Below are 15,521 nucleotides of genomic sequence, written 5' to 3'. Positions count from 1 at the left end.
GCTGTATAACTGGGGACACAAAATGCAAAACTTGCACTGTGCACAATTTCTCCAATCACAGCCACAGAAGCCTATAACTTCTTCTGGGTTGTCTGGGTGTCTTTCCTCACTCTTGTCCTTCTTGCACAGTCACTCAGTTTTTGAGAACTGTCTACTCCACACAGATTTACCATACTGTTTGTATTTCTTCATAACTGATGTAAAGTCCAAGAGATATTCAGTGACTTGGAAATGTTCATGTATCCATTCCCTGACTTGTCTGAAGAAAACTGGCAATAAAACTGATTTACAGGTATTATACCAAAGGGGCTGATTACTTATGCAACCTATCATCTTGGCTTTTATATTTTTAATTAATTTATATCAAGTTGTAGAGATTTACTTTCAGTTTGAGTCTAAGGAAGATAATTTTAGAAATTTTTACATTGCGAAGCCTGGTTTACTTTATGTATTTGAAATGCCATAAACAAATTAAAACGTGTGAAATACCAAGGGGCTGAATACTTCTGCAAGCCACTGTACATATCTGACTAAGAACGGGGTCAAATATAACGTTTTATTTCTGCTTCTGTCAAACATTTATCATTCAGCCTGTGAGAATGTGCCAGACTCTAATGTGTACTGTCAGCTTGATAGACACACCTGCGCCCAGCAGAAAACTATTTTAGTCTATTTGAAACTACTGTCGGGGCTTTCTTACTGGGAAATCACCTCCTGGTCCCTCATGCTGCAAACACCTGGAATTGTTCTAGCTGACCAGAGACTGCAGTCACCAAGGAAAGGTTCCATTACAGCTGAGACAAAGCCACGCAGTTGAGACTGTTAAACTGCCACTATGACCAAAAAAAAAAGAAAAAAAAAAGAAAAAAAAGAATAAAACGGTTTCATGGTCGGTGTCAAATTCTGACAATTTGTGGTTTTCTGGTCAGGCTGGGATTTGAACAGAGGATCCTCTGGTCTAAAGCCCAATGCTTTAACCACTAGACCATCACCTCCCCAGTAGTAGATCAAGGCATACCAGGATCTGTTGTCATTTTTTAAACCGGGTGGTATCCAGTTTAAAAAAATGTAGGTAAAGAATCACATTTTATTTAGCCAAGTGCTGAAAACACCCAAACATCCCTTTAAGCTGTCTACATCTACAAATATCCTCAGTAACTGCCGGCGGGCATCACACTGAGCACCAAGAGGTGGCAACATCATGATACGTTCGTAAGAGGTTGTCTTGAGCAAATAGCAACAAACGAATCAGTGTGACATCTTTCTCAACCTACAGGTTTGGTTTTCTGTTTTAAAAGCATCCTTCAATTTCAATATCAAATGGAAACACTCACTAAAGGGATTCTGTTCATAATAAGCACCCCCCCCCACACACACACACACCACTCCTGTCCCCCCAAAAGGAGAAAGTCCTTATTGAGCCATGTTGCCTATAGGAATTTATTCCCCATTTCTGCAAGTGTGAGGTGGATACAGACTCCCCTTCAATCAATGGTCAAGGGGGAGCTGGAGCTTATCCCAGCAGTCATAGGGTGAGAGGCAGAGTACAGCCTAGACAGGATGGCAGTCTACTGCAGGGCCACATGTAGAAAGACAAACTCAAATCACCGTGGCGCACACACCTACAGTCAATTTAAGGTTTCCAAAACCTAACCTGCACATCTTTGAAAATGGGAGAAAGCCGGGGCACCAGGAGAGAACCCATGTGAACAAGAGAACATGCAAACTCCACACAAAAAGCATGAGGCAAGAAGCGAACCCACAGCCTTGCTGAGACAATAATGCTAACCACTAATAGTGGAGCAAATAACAGTAACAATCATTCATTTCTGGAAAAGAGCACCAAAATTGGCACACATACGCCAACCAATTGGCCACTTTAATAGGCAACCAGGTAGGGGGTCAATTAAAGAATTACACAGGGGTCACCACCATCTGTAAATTAAATATGGTTTAAGAATTCTACGGTTTAAGAACATACTGTTGTGTAAATGTTTTAAAAAAGACTTAAACACCATGTATAAATGTTATATGATCAGCTTTTGGAGGAGAAACTTAAGTATTATATCACTTAACTTTTATTCACTAATTCAGAGTTTCATAAAGTTTTGAACTTCTAGTTTCTATGTAATTTAAGTCTACATTTTTTATACACCAATCCTTGTGTTTCACAGACAGCTGCTCAGTGTTTGCCTGATCCACTCAGATGGTAAACAGAGTAGGTCCTGATCAGTACTTTGAGACCTTCAGGAAGACATGAGGTTGTGTGTGTTTCTCCGGGTAAAACTGGAGTTGCTTTGGGGAGTCCAGCATAAAGCTTGTGCCAAATCACAAATGCAGACCTGTACACTACAGGCGGTGTACAGATCACACAGGCTGTGGCGACCCTGAACATACAGGGACAGCCGAAAAGGCGACCACTACTTAAACTCCCATTTACTCGTATTAACTCATTTCAAATTATATTACACGATTATTATTAGCTTTACGTTTCCCATTTTCGAACTTGATATATTTTGTATGGACCACAATGGGGGAAAAAACGTTTTCATTTCCTGCATCATTCACGTTATTTTTATTTTATTTACTTTATGTTACACACTTAGAATTGTAATAAATTTAAACAATCATTAATCAAGCTTAAACAAGTTGAAGCCTGATCTGAAACACTTGGTAATAGCTGTGAAAATACAGTGCATGAATGTTAAACACATACATACATACATACATACATACATACATACATACATACATACATATATATATATATACATATATATATATATATATACATATATATATATATATATATATATATATATATATATACACACACACACACACACACACACATAGCCGGAGTGGCTAAAAATCCTTTTCAGGTCATAGAATGTAGTATAACACTAGTACACATTACATTTCAGCATGGACTGTGAATTATAGGTAGTAACATCGCAGTAATACCATGCAAAATGTCCATCTTAAATGCTGACCTCAAGCGTAAGGTTACCTGTAGTTCCGATTTCCATTCATGAGGTCCCTGCCCGGTTCACTTCCCGGATCACAAGTTGTTGAAGATTAGGCACTCTCCTCCGTCAGAGTGGGCAAAGCTCTTCGGCGGCGCTGTCCGACTGCCCCGGTCTGTGCTGCCTGTCAGAGGGGCCCTCTGGTTTGGCAGGCCGGGGCGGCGTCTTAACTCTCACTCCCCGGCGAAAGCTGCTGCGGCGGCGTCGGCGGCTGTTAGCTCGACGAGACGCAGTGGCCGCGAAAACCTGCTGGTTAGCCGCGTTAGCTCGCTAGCTAGGCTGAGCACCGTGGACGAGGCGAGCTGTCAGGATATCATCACAGCGAGGTCAACGGGTTCACACGAATTCCTACAGACAAATGTAACAAAAATAAAAACCTCCAACCGAAGCGTAGCTGGCTTTATTTTAAACAGCAGTTAGCTAGTAGCTGGCTAGCTCGGCTCTTTAGTTGGAATTGTGACAGGCGAAAGCTGTACTTTTACCTCGTTAAAAAAAAACAGCCGATGTCACGGCCCCGTTTTACTAATGCCAACAACGCCGCGTTCTGCAGTTTATGTCACCGTGCCAAAATAGAAGCGTTTGTCCAGCTGAAGGCGCTGATAAATCTTTAAAATATATATATATGTATCTATATCTATATATTCCCCACTGCCTGACAGCTCCAGTGCGTGCGGGGCTTCAGCGAGCAGCTAAATATGGTGAAGTTGCACCGACAGGAAGAGGTGGACACTGCTCCGTGACGTCAGCACGCTCAAACTCCGCCCACAGCCAAAGGCAACCCCGCATTCATTCATCTGTCAACAAATCAGATTCCTCTCGTGCTGCTTCCAGAAATAAAGCAAAAGTAATAGAAAAAAAGAACTTTTATTTTCTTTAAAAAATAACCCTTCCCATCAACACCCCCATACGGTCACATTACAGAGAGCCAAAATAATGTGTCCATTACCTTTCATTCAAATCTATAGGGAAGTGCTGCGATAAGAACCATTTGTGATCAGTGGCTTCATATTGCTTCGTCAGTCTGTGAGGCTGCGCGGAGCCGAGTGGATTCTCTATTGGGTCCACATGATGCATTTCCAGGAGCGACTGCCATTTTTGTCTGCCCCATTTCCAAGGTGCTTTGTGGCTTCTGTGAGTGAAGAACTGCATGTGGCTTCAGTCTTGCTGAGAATGCTGAGATTTTTTTTTTTTTAAGGAAAGAGACAGGGGGTAGAACACTGGCCCCATCTGTCAAAAGCCCAGCAACTTATGAGCCAAAATACATAACAGGTTAATATTATAGTTTTATATATATATATATATATATATATATATATAAAACTATAATATTAGTTAATAGTTAATATATATATATATATATATAGATATATATATAGATATATATATATATATATATAGATATATATATAGATATATATATATATTTACAAATCACCTCGGACACAATGAAGGATCAGTAAAACAGTGTACAAAGGCATTGTGATTATGAAACGTCATAAACATGATTTAAAAATCAAACTTGTCTGATATCTATCTTTTGTTCCCTTTCGGCTCAAAAGGGGCTTGATCCAGACAAGATTGAGGCGCTTAAAGGGCAACTGAGGTGAAATTTGAGACTCTCCCTACAGTGCCCTCTTGAGGATACTCTCTGAAACAAGCCACAATATAATAATAACAACAATAACAACAACAAAAATGAGGGGAGGGAAAAAAAAAACAGGAATTGACATTACACAATCGAGGCAAAATAATAGACAGGCAGCGTTTAGCACAAGGCTCTGACCTCTAAGAAAACCAAAATAAGGTGGCTCAGGATATCCAGTCATAAAAAAAAAAAAAAAAAAAATTTACATGCGTTTCACCCCCCCCAACCCCAACCCAACCCACCCACACACACAAACCCAGAAAGTGACTCGATGAAAAGGCAGAAATAACTGGCCCACCCTAATCTGTGCTGCCCATGCACTCAGAGCACCAATGGGGATTGGCTAACACAGTGTAGGGGGTTGTGGCAGGTACACAATGTTCAAACGGTGAGAACAGAGCAGTTTGGCTTTCAGTGAAATAAGGGAACAAGTGCATTGAGGAAGATGGTCTCAGCATGCAACAATGGCAGAGACGTGTGTGCTTGTGCTGTCTGGTGCGAATGCCTGCATGTTGTGTCTGAGCAAAGAGCTTTTGTGAACAAAGGGCGTCACGTGTAGGATAGGTCTGCATGCAGATAAGTGCGTGGATAGAAGTTGGTAGTGCTTGGTGTGGCACTTTATTTTGGAATGTGCAGAATGATTAGAGCAAGGTCAATTGCTGAGTGACAGTTCAGCTTTGCAGCACTTAAGTGATCGCAGACGTACATTTGACTGCATTCAATCCTACTGGAGTGTTGACCTCGACTATTGCCTTAGTTATCTCTTTGTTCTGAAAGCTATGCTAGTGTGGGTGTGAAAACTTCAAAGTCTGCCTGTTATGCTTCAGGACAAACCGATCACCATTTTGAAATAAATCATTAAGAAAATAAAAAGTGCCTCAAATCCTAAAAGAGCAATGCATACAGAAATAAGATTATCTTTCTGCTTAAGTGCCCCTTTTCTATTGGTTGGCATCACTTTTGGCTGGTTAATAATGCTGGTTTAGGTGCATGGGGTGCAAGTACATTTGATACACGCTTTACAAATGGTCCCTCTGTAATGCTAAACTTGCCTCTATGGGCTAATTCTCTAAGGGACTGGCTAACCTGCACAGAGTGCGGCAGCACGATTCTCCTGTATCTACAGTATGTTACATATGCAGTTTCTTGAACTCTAACATAAAGAGCAGAAGGTGCTAGCTTCACGTGTGCTAACGACCTCTTGTGCAGGACTGGTGCAGCCTACGTGCTATCACTAAGTGCTAATGTACCATACCTCAGACTCCTCAAGGCTGTTTCAAAAACAAAAACATACAAAACAAAAAAAATGACAACATTAAAATAATACATGTAAGTGTGCATGCCCAGGACCACCCCTGAGGATGACTCCATACCAAGGGGCTTGGAACACTGGTGTCTGGCATTCAGATGGCAAAGAGGCAGCATTGTGACGGCAGTTAAAAGTCTTACAATTTTTTTCTATTATCACCTTTTTCCTTCCCATCCGTATTGCATACTTACATATAAAGGAGTGTGAAGGTAGCATAACAATACAATTACATAACAATAACCATGTTTTAAAAATGAAACATAAAAAGAGCAACAGTCCTACCAAAGTAAAAACAACAAAATGACAATATTCATAACCTTTTGAGTGCATGAGGCTGTAGAGTCTGCTTTTGTTTTACAGGTGACGTCTCTTGTATTTGGGTTAACTCACTGGTTGGACTGTGGAGATTGTGTAGTGGGAAGTCATTGGGAATAAGGAATTGGGATGAGGTGGTGTTGGCGGGTAATTTGCCCACTCAGGTAGAAATGAGGTGGAAGGACATGATGATGGCGGTGGAGGCTGATGTAGCTCAGGCGAAGTACATGGTCCTCAGGGTATCATGGTGAATCTGGACAGCTTTGGCCAGTGCCTGGGGATCCCTACCATTACTCTGACCAGAAACATGGCTGCCCTCACCACTGCACAGACACGACAAGGAGGAAAGATGCAGAAATAGAGGTTACTGACATGTTCACAGTTTATCTTTACAAACTCCTCAGCAGGTATTAAGTTTCCACCAAATGTTGTGGTCACAACCCCCCACATGCCTCCAGAAAGTGCCCAGAGGTTGACAGGTTGTAGGTCGATCTGTCACCTCCAGCAAAACCTCTTACAGCACGTATTCTTTTGTTCATCACTGTGAGGGAGACTTCATGGCAGTTCTCAATTACCATGGTGAGATTTTTTTTTTTTAAAGCCGTTTTCATGTAAAATCAGCAGGGGTGGTGGCCAAGTGGTTAATGCGCTTGGTTTCAGTTCGGAAGGTTCTGGGTTCAAATCCTAACCCTGCCACATTTCTCCATGTAATGTAGAGTTGCGTCAGGAGGGGCATCCGGCGTAAAACCTGTGCCAAATCAACATGCAGATCCACCTTGGATTTGCTGTGGTGACCCCGAGTGCAAACAAGGGAGCAGCCGAAGGGACTTACTTTTTTCATGTAAAATCAAATTATGTCCTCATTTCAACAATTTAGGGTGAAATGGCAAAAAGAACACTGGTTCACTTTTTTCTCCTCTATTCACTGGCTTTACAAGGTCCTTTACTTTCACAGTTTACACTGACAAAAATGATAGACTTTCTTTGGTGGAACTCTGATACCAGGACAGCGACCTCTGAACTCGTAAAGTTCCTCTGTCTTGGACACGTCTGACACAGCATCACTATGTGCCAATTCACTATCCTTGTGAACACACATGGGGTTTACACACAGGTGGGATTCAACATGTCTAAACACATTATTTTCTGAATTTGAGTATTTTCTGAAACTAACATGCTCGTAATAAGTGAGTGCGTGGGGCAAAACAAATTGGGGAAAAGTTCACAAAACTGTTCTTGCATGAGGCCCAAAGTTTTACATCTTTTCTGACCACACTCACCTGTCATGTTCTTTATCCACCAGATGGTAACGTGCGCGGAAGGCCACAAGACGAGCATAGTAGGCTGGAGCAGGGATGGAGACTGAGCGGGTACAACGCACATAAGTGTGGCACAACTGGTAGGTTAGAATCTGCAGCTCATCAGCAGTGAAGCGATTGTCGTCCCACAGGACGTAGTAATGAGATGGACGGCTGGTACCCTGTAAATATAAAAAAAGACAACACAAACTAACACGACATCCAAATGGAAAAAAAAAACCTAAACAAATTCCATTTTTGGCATCACATCAATATGTTGCAATTTACAGTTGATTCAAACACTTTACAACCCACAGAACACAACACTTGCCCAGAAAATCATTTATTTTATGATTACCTGTATCCCTGCGTGGCTGCACAGATAAAAATCAAACTCAAAGGGATGGGTGATGCTGGTGTCCACTGTTGTCCCTGCTGGAATATTGCCGCTCTTCCCAATCTAGCAGTGGAAAGAGATGATTACTAAACATATAATAATTAAATATATGGGAGGGGGTGCTGTGACAAGAATGCACATCAAGGCTTACTCTTTCAGACTTGTCAGCACAAAAGAGACGCGTGTGGTGACGCTTCTGGACAACAATGTAGGTGATGCCCGGCTGATAGTCTTTCTCCAGTTTGATGCATGCGTCTCTGATGGCCAGCAGCTCGTAGTGGAGAATCTACATACAACCGTATCATTTATTGGCATGCAACAATACACCAACAGATTGTACAATATTGACGAGAGCTGCACCATGCATTGTTTCCATACTGACATGCCTATGTATTGATTTCAAAGAGGGCACAAAACAGGCCGAGGCATGTACCCTCTAAAATGCAGTGAGTGAAAATGTGAAAGGCCTGACAGAAAAACAGGCAGATGCTGTCATCTAGTAACTCACCAAATTCAAGGATTAGGTTTTCAGAAAATCATCATCATCATATATCAAAAGACTTACTGGGGTGTTAGTTTTTTTCCAATGTAAATTTAACCTTTATTTAACCAGGTTAGTCCCACTGAGATCGACATCTCTTTTACAAGGGAGACCTGGACAATTCTAAAGTTTCCAATCCACCTAACCTGCATGTCTTTGGATTTGGGAGGAAACCAGGTCACCTGGAGGAAACCCACACGAACACGGGGAGAACATGCAAACTCCACACAGGAAGGCCACAGGTGGGAATCAAACCCATGACCTTCATGCTGTGAGGCAACAGTGCTAACCACTAAGCCACCATGCTGCCAAATAAATGATTATATGATAAATGGGCTGCAATTATATAGCACTTTTCAATCTACATCAGACATTGAAAGCTCTTTATGGCCCAGTCACACGGCACTTAACGAAGGGAAGCGAAGCCCTAACGAAACAAAAAATCTGGAGTTTGGTTGGCATCGTGTAACCTTCGCTCATCTTTGTTTCTGCAGTGGTCGCTTCATCAGGATTTTTAAGCTGTCGAAAAATTTGAATGAAGGGCAACGAAAACCTCAATTCCTCCGTATTTCGTTTTGCTGTCATTCTTGACGTTTATCGTTTGCTTAGTTTTTGTAACGTTAGCGTTTAGATTGACTTTGTTCGACCAGATAAATGTTTTCACGCAGTGCAGAAGTCGGTTTCGGAGCGCTGCTGCCGCTGCGTTCATGTACCGTAGGAAATTACAGGGCAAACTCAGCCTGTTTGATTGGATTTTTTTTTATCTGGGTGGGTGGTCAGCTTCAATGGGCTCAAGCACCTTATAGGCCAGAATGAATCTTTTGTGTGGATACAATTAATTATTTTGCCACAAGCAACTGCTGAATTTGAAACAACAAAAAAGTTGTGTAATTTCTGACGGTACTTGGACGCAGCGACAGCAGCAGCTCCTGCGTGCGCTTATTATTTTTTATTAAATATAACAATATGAGTGTAGGAATGACAATCCAGCCCTTATGTACATGTGGCAACAGGTAAATATAATTCAAATGATTATGTAAACAGCTGTTCTGGAAGGCACAATTCACATTGTGGATCAGCTGGTGGAAATAACCGCACATGGGGAGTCAATGCACGTTCACATGGACTGATCAATTTCCTGCTCTGATATATTCAATCCATCTTTGCACTTATATTTTTTCCCCGTTTTGACAGTTTTCTGTTATAAATCAATATATATAGCTTAGTAACATAATACAGTGATACAGTAGTGACCACGGCACACCAATTTCTTTTAATTGGAGCAAGATGGAGCGGGCAGCATGTCGGCAGACAGTGCGGATTCTGATGATGAAGGAGACGATCCCACTTTTGTTCTGGACAAGGAACCAGAGCAGGTGGGTCCACCGACGTGTGCACAGATCTCCACAGCTTCTGTCTGCAGTTTCTCCATGACTCAAGCGCTATGAGCTCCGTCCCAGCGCCGAGTCCTGGAACTCAGAAATGCAGACACACACTGCTCCAGCTGTGGCTCCAGGCGCGTTTCATTTAATGCGTCGAGATCAGCGTTTGCTTTGTTTTTTTTAGTTCCTCTTTCGTCTGTTTTGCGCTTTTGCTTCACAGGCTATTTGGTGATAAAGCTCTTTCATCCACTTTTTCTCAAGGAATTGTGACTTTTTTTTTTTTTTTTTACTTTTTTCCCTTTGTTCAGGAATCGTCATGTGCCGTGTGACTGGGCCATTACAAATAATGTGAGGGTGCTGCCACACAAGGTACTCACTACACACCGGGAGCAACGAAGGGATTAAGGACCTTGAACCAAGGATCCTCTGGTCTCAAGCCCAACACTTTAACCACTAGACCATCACCTCCCCTGATGATTAAATGATTTCCATATAAATGATGATTAAAAAAAGTCGGGTCAGTATTTTGGTCCTTGAATTTTCCTGATGACCTTTAAATCGTCCCCCTGCAGCAGAACAATGTTTCCATCCATTTCTTTGTAGTTTCAACATGGCGCGGCGTTTGCAGTAAAGCGGCATGAGCGGCGTACATCAGTCTCGGATCAGGACTCGAAAATGTGAGACTTAATATTCACTGTGGCATCACATCAGAGACATTTCCAAACGATATTACAAATACGACCATTATGAAATCAGATCATAAAGTAAATCAGACACACGCCAAGGAAGTAAACACCCCGAATTCAGAGAATTCACGGAAAACTCCCATCACTGGAAGATGCAACCTGGCCGTCTCCCTAGAGAGGTCTTCCAAACATGTCCTACTGGGAGGAGGCCTCAGGGAACACCCAGGACACACTGGAGGGATTACACCTCCCAGCTGGCTTGGGAGCACTTCAGGATCTCCCAGGAAACATTATAGAACTTAACCAAGGATAGGGTAATTTGGGATAAGCTGCTTGGTCCACTGCCACTGTGTCCCGGACCCAGATAAGTGACAGAAAATGAATGAATGAAAGAAAATGAATAAAAAACTATGACTTATTCCCGCAATGTTGTTCAACTCTAACATCAATTATATTCAACAAGATTCCTTTCTTGTCAAATCAGTTACCCCGCGACATAACATTCAGTATTATATTATAAATCTTGTATAGACCCTGAGGCTCATTAGTGAATGTGCTTATGCCCAGATTTCAATATCACAAGAGACAAATGTCAGTTTTTTTCAAGGGATCACACCATGCAGAAGACTGTGAGCATCACGAGGGTCAAAGATGTATTTTGGAATGTTAAGGTGCAACAAAAACAATTGGGTTCCAGCTTGTTTGGGGATGATAATACCTGTGGCAGCTGTCCTTCAGGAACTCCATCTCTGTAGAAAATGATCCTGGTTGGTTTGAAGCGGGTGGACTTGTAAAACTGAATTAGCAGTTCACGCACCATGTAAGACAAATCTTCAATGATTTCCTGCCTGGGCCTCTGAACTCGCACTGTGGCACAGTATCTGCTGGGATGAGCATCCATACTGCCTACCACCTGTGTGAGAGAGCGACAGTAGCGAAAGTTGACCACCATTAGAGAGTCAACTGAAACATCATGCATTGAATGGGAAACAAAGAGAATTATTTTAGGAGGCGCATCTGGAACCCACAGGAGCATATGAAGTCTGTGAGTAAGACACAGAGCCCCAAAGCTGAAAACATTATCATTAAAGACATGAATGAAAATAACCTCACTGTACAACACTGTTCTTCCATAGATATCATTTTCTTTGACCCAATGCATTTATTTGTATATGAGCATCCTCTACAGGCAACCATTGGGAAATAAACAGGCTCAGCATAAACCTTTTGTTTTCATTCGCCCAAATCACACAAGAGTCCATATCATTATTCACCACATTTCCTCTCAGCCACAAAGATCAACACAGTCGCTTATTTTCTTCCGTCCACTGCGCATGTGATTGGGGTGGTTTGTCATAATTGCTAGGCAACAGCACTGCTAACCACAGCGGAGATTAGGTGAAGGGCGGACGAGGTTTGACGTCATTTTCGTTTTGAATATGACTCAGTCGTGAGCCATCGCATTTCCTTTTATGGCCTCACTACCTCCTTTTGTTCAACCTCACTTTTTGTATATACAAATGTGAAAAAGAGGTGGCACTGATTACAGGCGTTTCCCTTGAAAGTATTCTTTTAATGCAAGGTGAGTCACGACATTTACCAATAAATGCAGTCACCAGAAAAAGAACTATGATCGTGCTTTGAAATGTTTGGTTCAGCCAAAGATGAGTTACACCCTCTGAACTGTTCAGTAATCATTACGCGTCACCACAAAGGCATGGAACAATGATTATTTGGGCCATTGGAATATTGTTTTAATATTTTTTTTACCCCTTGACAGTTTAGTTAATAAAATATGACTGAGGGTCTCTTAAAATTTATCTGCTCTTAAAAAACATGTGTACTCAAAAATATAGATATATTGGGGGGGTACAGATTAGAGTCCCTTTATACAGATATAAAACAACTCTGTATAAAGGGAACTGTACAGATCAGTTTTTCCAAAAAAAAAAAAAAACGTGCACTCACAAATAGATATATGGGGGGGAGGGGGTACAGATTAGAGTCCCTTTATACAGATATAAAACAACTCTGTATAAAGGGAACTGTACAGATCACTTTTTCAAAAAAAAAAAAAAAAAAAAAATTGGGCCAATCCTATGGAGAAAAGGTATGACAAAGGTATTCTTTTCCTATTGTATTCTACACTATAATAACATTGAAGTCCATAAGTAGATGAAAGTGACAATTTTTTGCAATTTTGCCTCTGCACCACAGTGAAGTTTAAGTGAATCAGTCAAGATGGGCAGGTATTGTACATTTTCAGGTTTAAAGCTTTACGGCCTTTGGGTTTTTTAAGATTTAAGTCATGAAAAGAGTTTTCTTTGGCACCACCATAATTTTATTCCTTAACATTTAAATAAGGGATTCATAATATGATATATGATCAAAATTTGCAATGTCTGGAAACGGATTACAATTTCGAACCCTGAAGGGGAGAAATTAAAGCGATCAGACAACATGACCTACATTTGGTCATGACATCATAGATCACATGGGGGCTTTTCCCAAGCTTGTATGAGGAAGTGTGGAGTGGCAGAGACGTATGTGAGGGTAGTATACGACATGTACAAGGACAGTGTGATAGCGGTGAGATGTGCAGTAGAAATGACCATCAGTTGACCAAAGTGCTGTACATAATTAAAATAAAAATAAAACAAATAAAAGACAAAGTAAAATAAAGAGTAAAAAGTAGTAGGAAATACTTTAATTTGATTTAATTTAATTAAATGACAGATTCATTCAAGGTGGAAGTAAGATTACACAAAGGATCAGCAAGAAAGGAGATCTTTCTTGTTCACAATGGTGATGGACAGGTTGACAGATGAGAACAGATAGGAATCTCCATGGACTAAGATGTTTGCAGATGACACTGTGATATGTAATAGAGAGTAGAGAGCAGGTTGACTTTAGCCTAGAAATATGGAGATATGCTCTGGAGAGCAGGGGAATTAAAGTCAGTAGTAACAAGACTGTATATGTGCGTCAATGAGAGGGAGCCCAGTGGAATAGTGCAGTTACAGACAGAGTAGAAGTGGTGAAAGTAGATTATGTTTGAATACTTTGGGTCAACTGTCCAAAGTAATAGAGAGTGTGGTAGAGGTGAAGAAGAGAGTGCAGGTAGGGAGAAGTGGGTGGAGAAAGGTTGCAGGAGTGATTTGTGACCGAAGAAAATCTGCATAAAGAGGAAAGTTTACAAGACACTAGTAAGACCAGCTATGTTGTACGGCTTAGAGATGGTAGCACTAACAAAAAGACAGGAGGCAGAGCTGGAGGTGGCAGAGCTGAAGATGTGATTTTCTTTGAGAGTGACGAGGATGGACAGAGTTAAGGCCTGGTCCCACGGAATAATGAATGATGATGTAGCATGTTTTTTTTTTTGTTACGAGTCCAGTTACTCAACAAATATGGGAGAATAGTGGCTCTTAGAGGCAGAAAACTCGGCTAACGAGGCTCATCTCTGAGCTTGGCGCTAATTTCAAGAAGTTCAAAATTTAGCAACAACAGCATGGGGCAGTTTGTGTACAAGGTACTACGAGGACAAACAAGGATGTTGGAGGCATGTCTGTGGTGAGGACGAGGCTGTTAGACGCCCACAATCTGAGTAACTGGTGGCTATGAGGACAGGACAGGCTATAGGATTGTCACGTACTTCATCATGACAATCCCACACGCTTTGGGAGCTGGATGCTGTATATAAAATAATTATTTCGTAGCAGATTAATCATTTTCTGTCAGAGCTTGGCTGTTGAAAAGACCTCTAATCACTTCAGAAATCACTGTTTCAGCTGCTGCTTCTCTTTCTCTCTTTTTCCTGAATGAATTAAAAATCTTTTTCCTGCTCTGTTTGAGGTGGAGAGCACATTTTGAACAACCTAAAAGGTCATTCTTTGTAATGGTTATATTGTAATAGCTTGGTAAAACAGCTGCATGTTCATTCCTTCTTATGAGCAGTTTTAAACATATGTTTATGATAGATTTAACATCTCGTTTATAACTGATCAGATGAGCTGCGCTGTGCGCTGACGCAATCACTCTGTTTTTTAAATGTTTCCGCAATGTTCATATAGGTGGCTCATTATTCAAATAATCACTGAAATTTCTGACAAATCCATACGTGGCTCATTATTTATTATTCATCACTTTATTATTCGGTGGGACCAAAGATTTAGGAAGAAACAGAGGATGGTTTGGTGAAAAAGTTAGAAAGGCAAGATTGAGTACTTGTGAGTACTCATGTGTTTCTGACAGGTGATGTAGCTATTAGAAGCATCCCAGCGTGCGCTTTAATGGAAAGTAGCTGTTAACATTAAGAACTGAGGCACAGATTAATTCCAAAGTTGACATAAGTGTGATGCCGTGTTATGATGACTCGTTTTTAAGTGAAAACTGTTCATTTTGATACAGTCGCAGTAAAAGCAGCAGCCCTGAGAAGAGTCAGTGCACCTGTGGCCATGAGCCATAAACGCATCCTGTCAATAACAATCTCTGCTGGAGGATCAGGTTTGCGCACGATTAATTTTGAGTGTTGTTATCAAAAAAAAAAAAAAAAAAATCTAAAAAAATAAACATAAAAACATCTGCTGCCGGGGAAAAAGCATTCACAGTGGCAGGAGCCTCTCATCACCTGCCCAGTGTGCGTGCACACACACACACACACACACACACACACAAGCTCCAAATTCACACTCAAAGTGGAAAAAACAAAGCTTGCCACAAACCACAAAAATCCTGAACATGCAAGACTCACCCAGAGGTAGATTTATTTTCAAATGTAAACGCACAATAAAGCCCCCACGTATGTGCGTGCAACTGTCGGCTGCTGTTCTGCCTTTAGCTCTCTCACGATTGTAGCACATAAAGTCCATTAACTCCTGGAAATGATGTATTCTGACTTTTTCCAATGCAACAAATCCATCTCT

The 15,521-nt window shown here is 41.2% G+C and overlaps 2 protein-coding genes across 5 annotated transcripts in view; both read right to left on the bottom strand.

Moving 5' to 3' along the window:
* LOC117513890 (protein argonaute-3) overlaps positions 1 to 3,655 on the bottom strand; it is a 145,392-nt gene extending 141,737 nt beyond the window's left edge. For 3 of the 4 annotated variants that reach the window (XR_004561745.1, XM_034174125.1, XM_034174126.1), the window contains exon 1: positions 3,011 to 3,654. Coding sequence is in view for 3 of the 4 variants with exons in the window: in XM_034174125.1 (XP_034030016.1) it covers positions 3,011 to 3,029 (19 nt within the window). In the remaining variant the exon portion in view is untranslated. Of the gene's footprint in view, positions 1 to 3,010 lie in introns of all 4 variants that reach the window. The other variant, XM_034174127.1, reaches the window with a different exon arrangement.
* Positions 3,656 to 4,443: 788 nt separating this feature from the next.
* Positions 4,444 to 15,521, bottom strand: part of ago1 (argonaute RISC component 1) — an 85,764-nt gene continuing 74,686 nt past the window's right edge. Inside the window, exons 15-19 of the mRNA XM_034174124.1 lie at positions 11,318 to 11,512; positions 8,142 to 8,276; positions 7,952 to 8,053; positions 7,576 to 7,775; positions 4,444 to 6,618 (exon numbers count right to left, since the gene is read on the bottom strand). Of these exons, the coding sequence (XP_034030015.1) occupies positions 6,510 to 6,618; positions 7,576 to 7,775; positions 7,952 to 8,053; positions 8,142 to 8,276; positions 11,318 to 11,512 (741 nt within the window). The 3' untranslated portion in view covers positions 4,444 to 6,509. The remainder of the gene's footprint in view (positions 6,619 to 7,575; positions 7,776 to 7,951; positions 8,054 to 8,141; positions 8,277 to 11,317; positions 11,513 to 15,521) is intronic.

The sequence above is a fragment of the Thalassophryne amazonica genome, chromosome 7 (genome assembly GCF_902500255.1).
Source record: "Thalassophryne amazonica chromosome 7, fThaAma1.1, whole genome shotgun sequence".
Classification (NCBI taxonomy): Eukaryota; Metazoa; Chordata; class Actinopteri; order Batrachoidiformes; family Batrachoididae; genus Thalassophryne; species Thalassophryne amazonica.
This window is presented reverse-complemented; position numbering and strand designations above follow the sequence as displayed.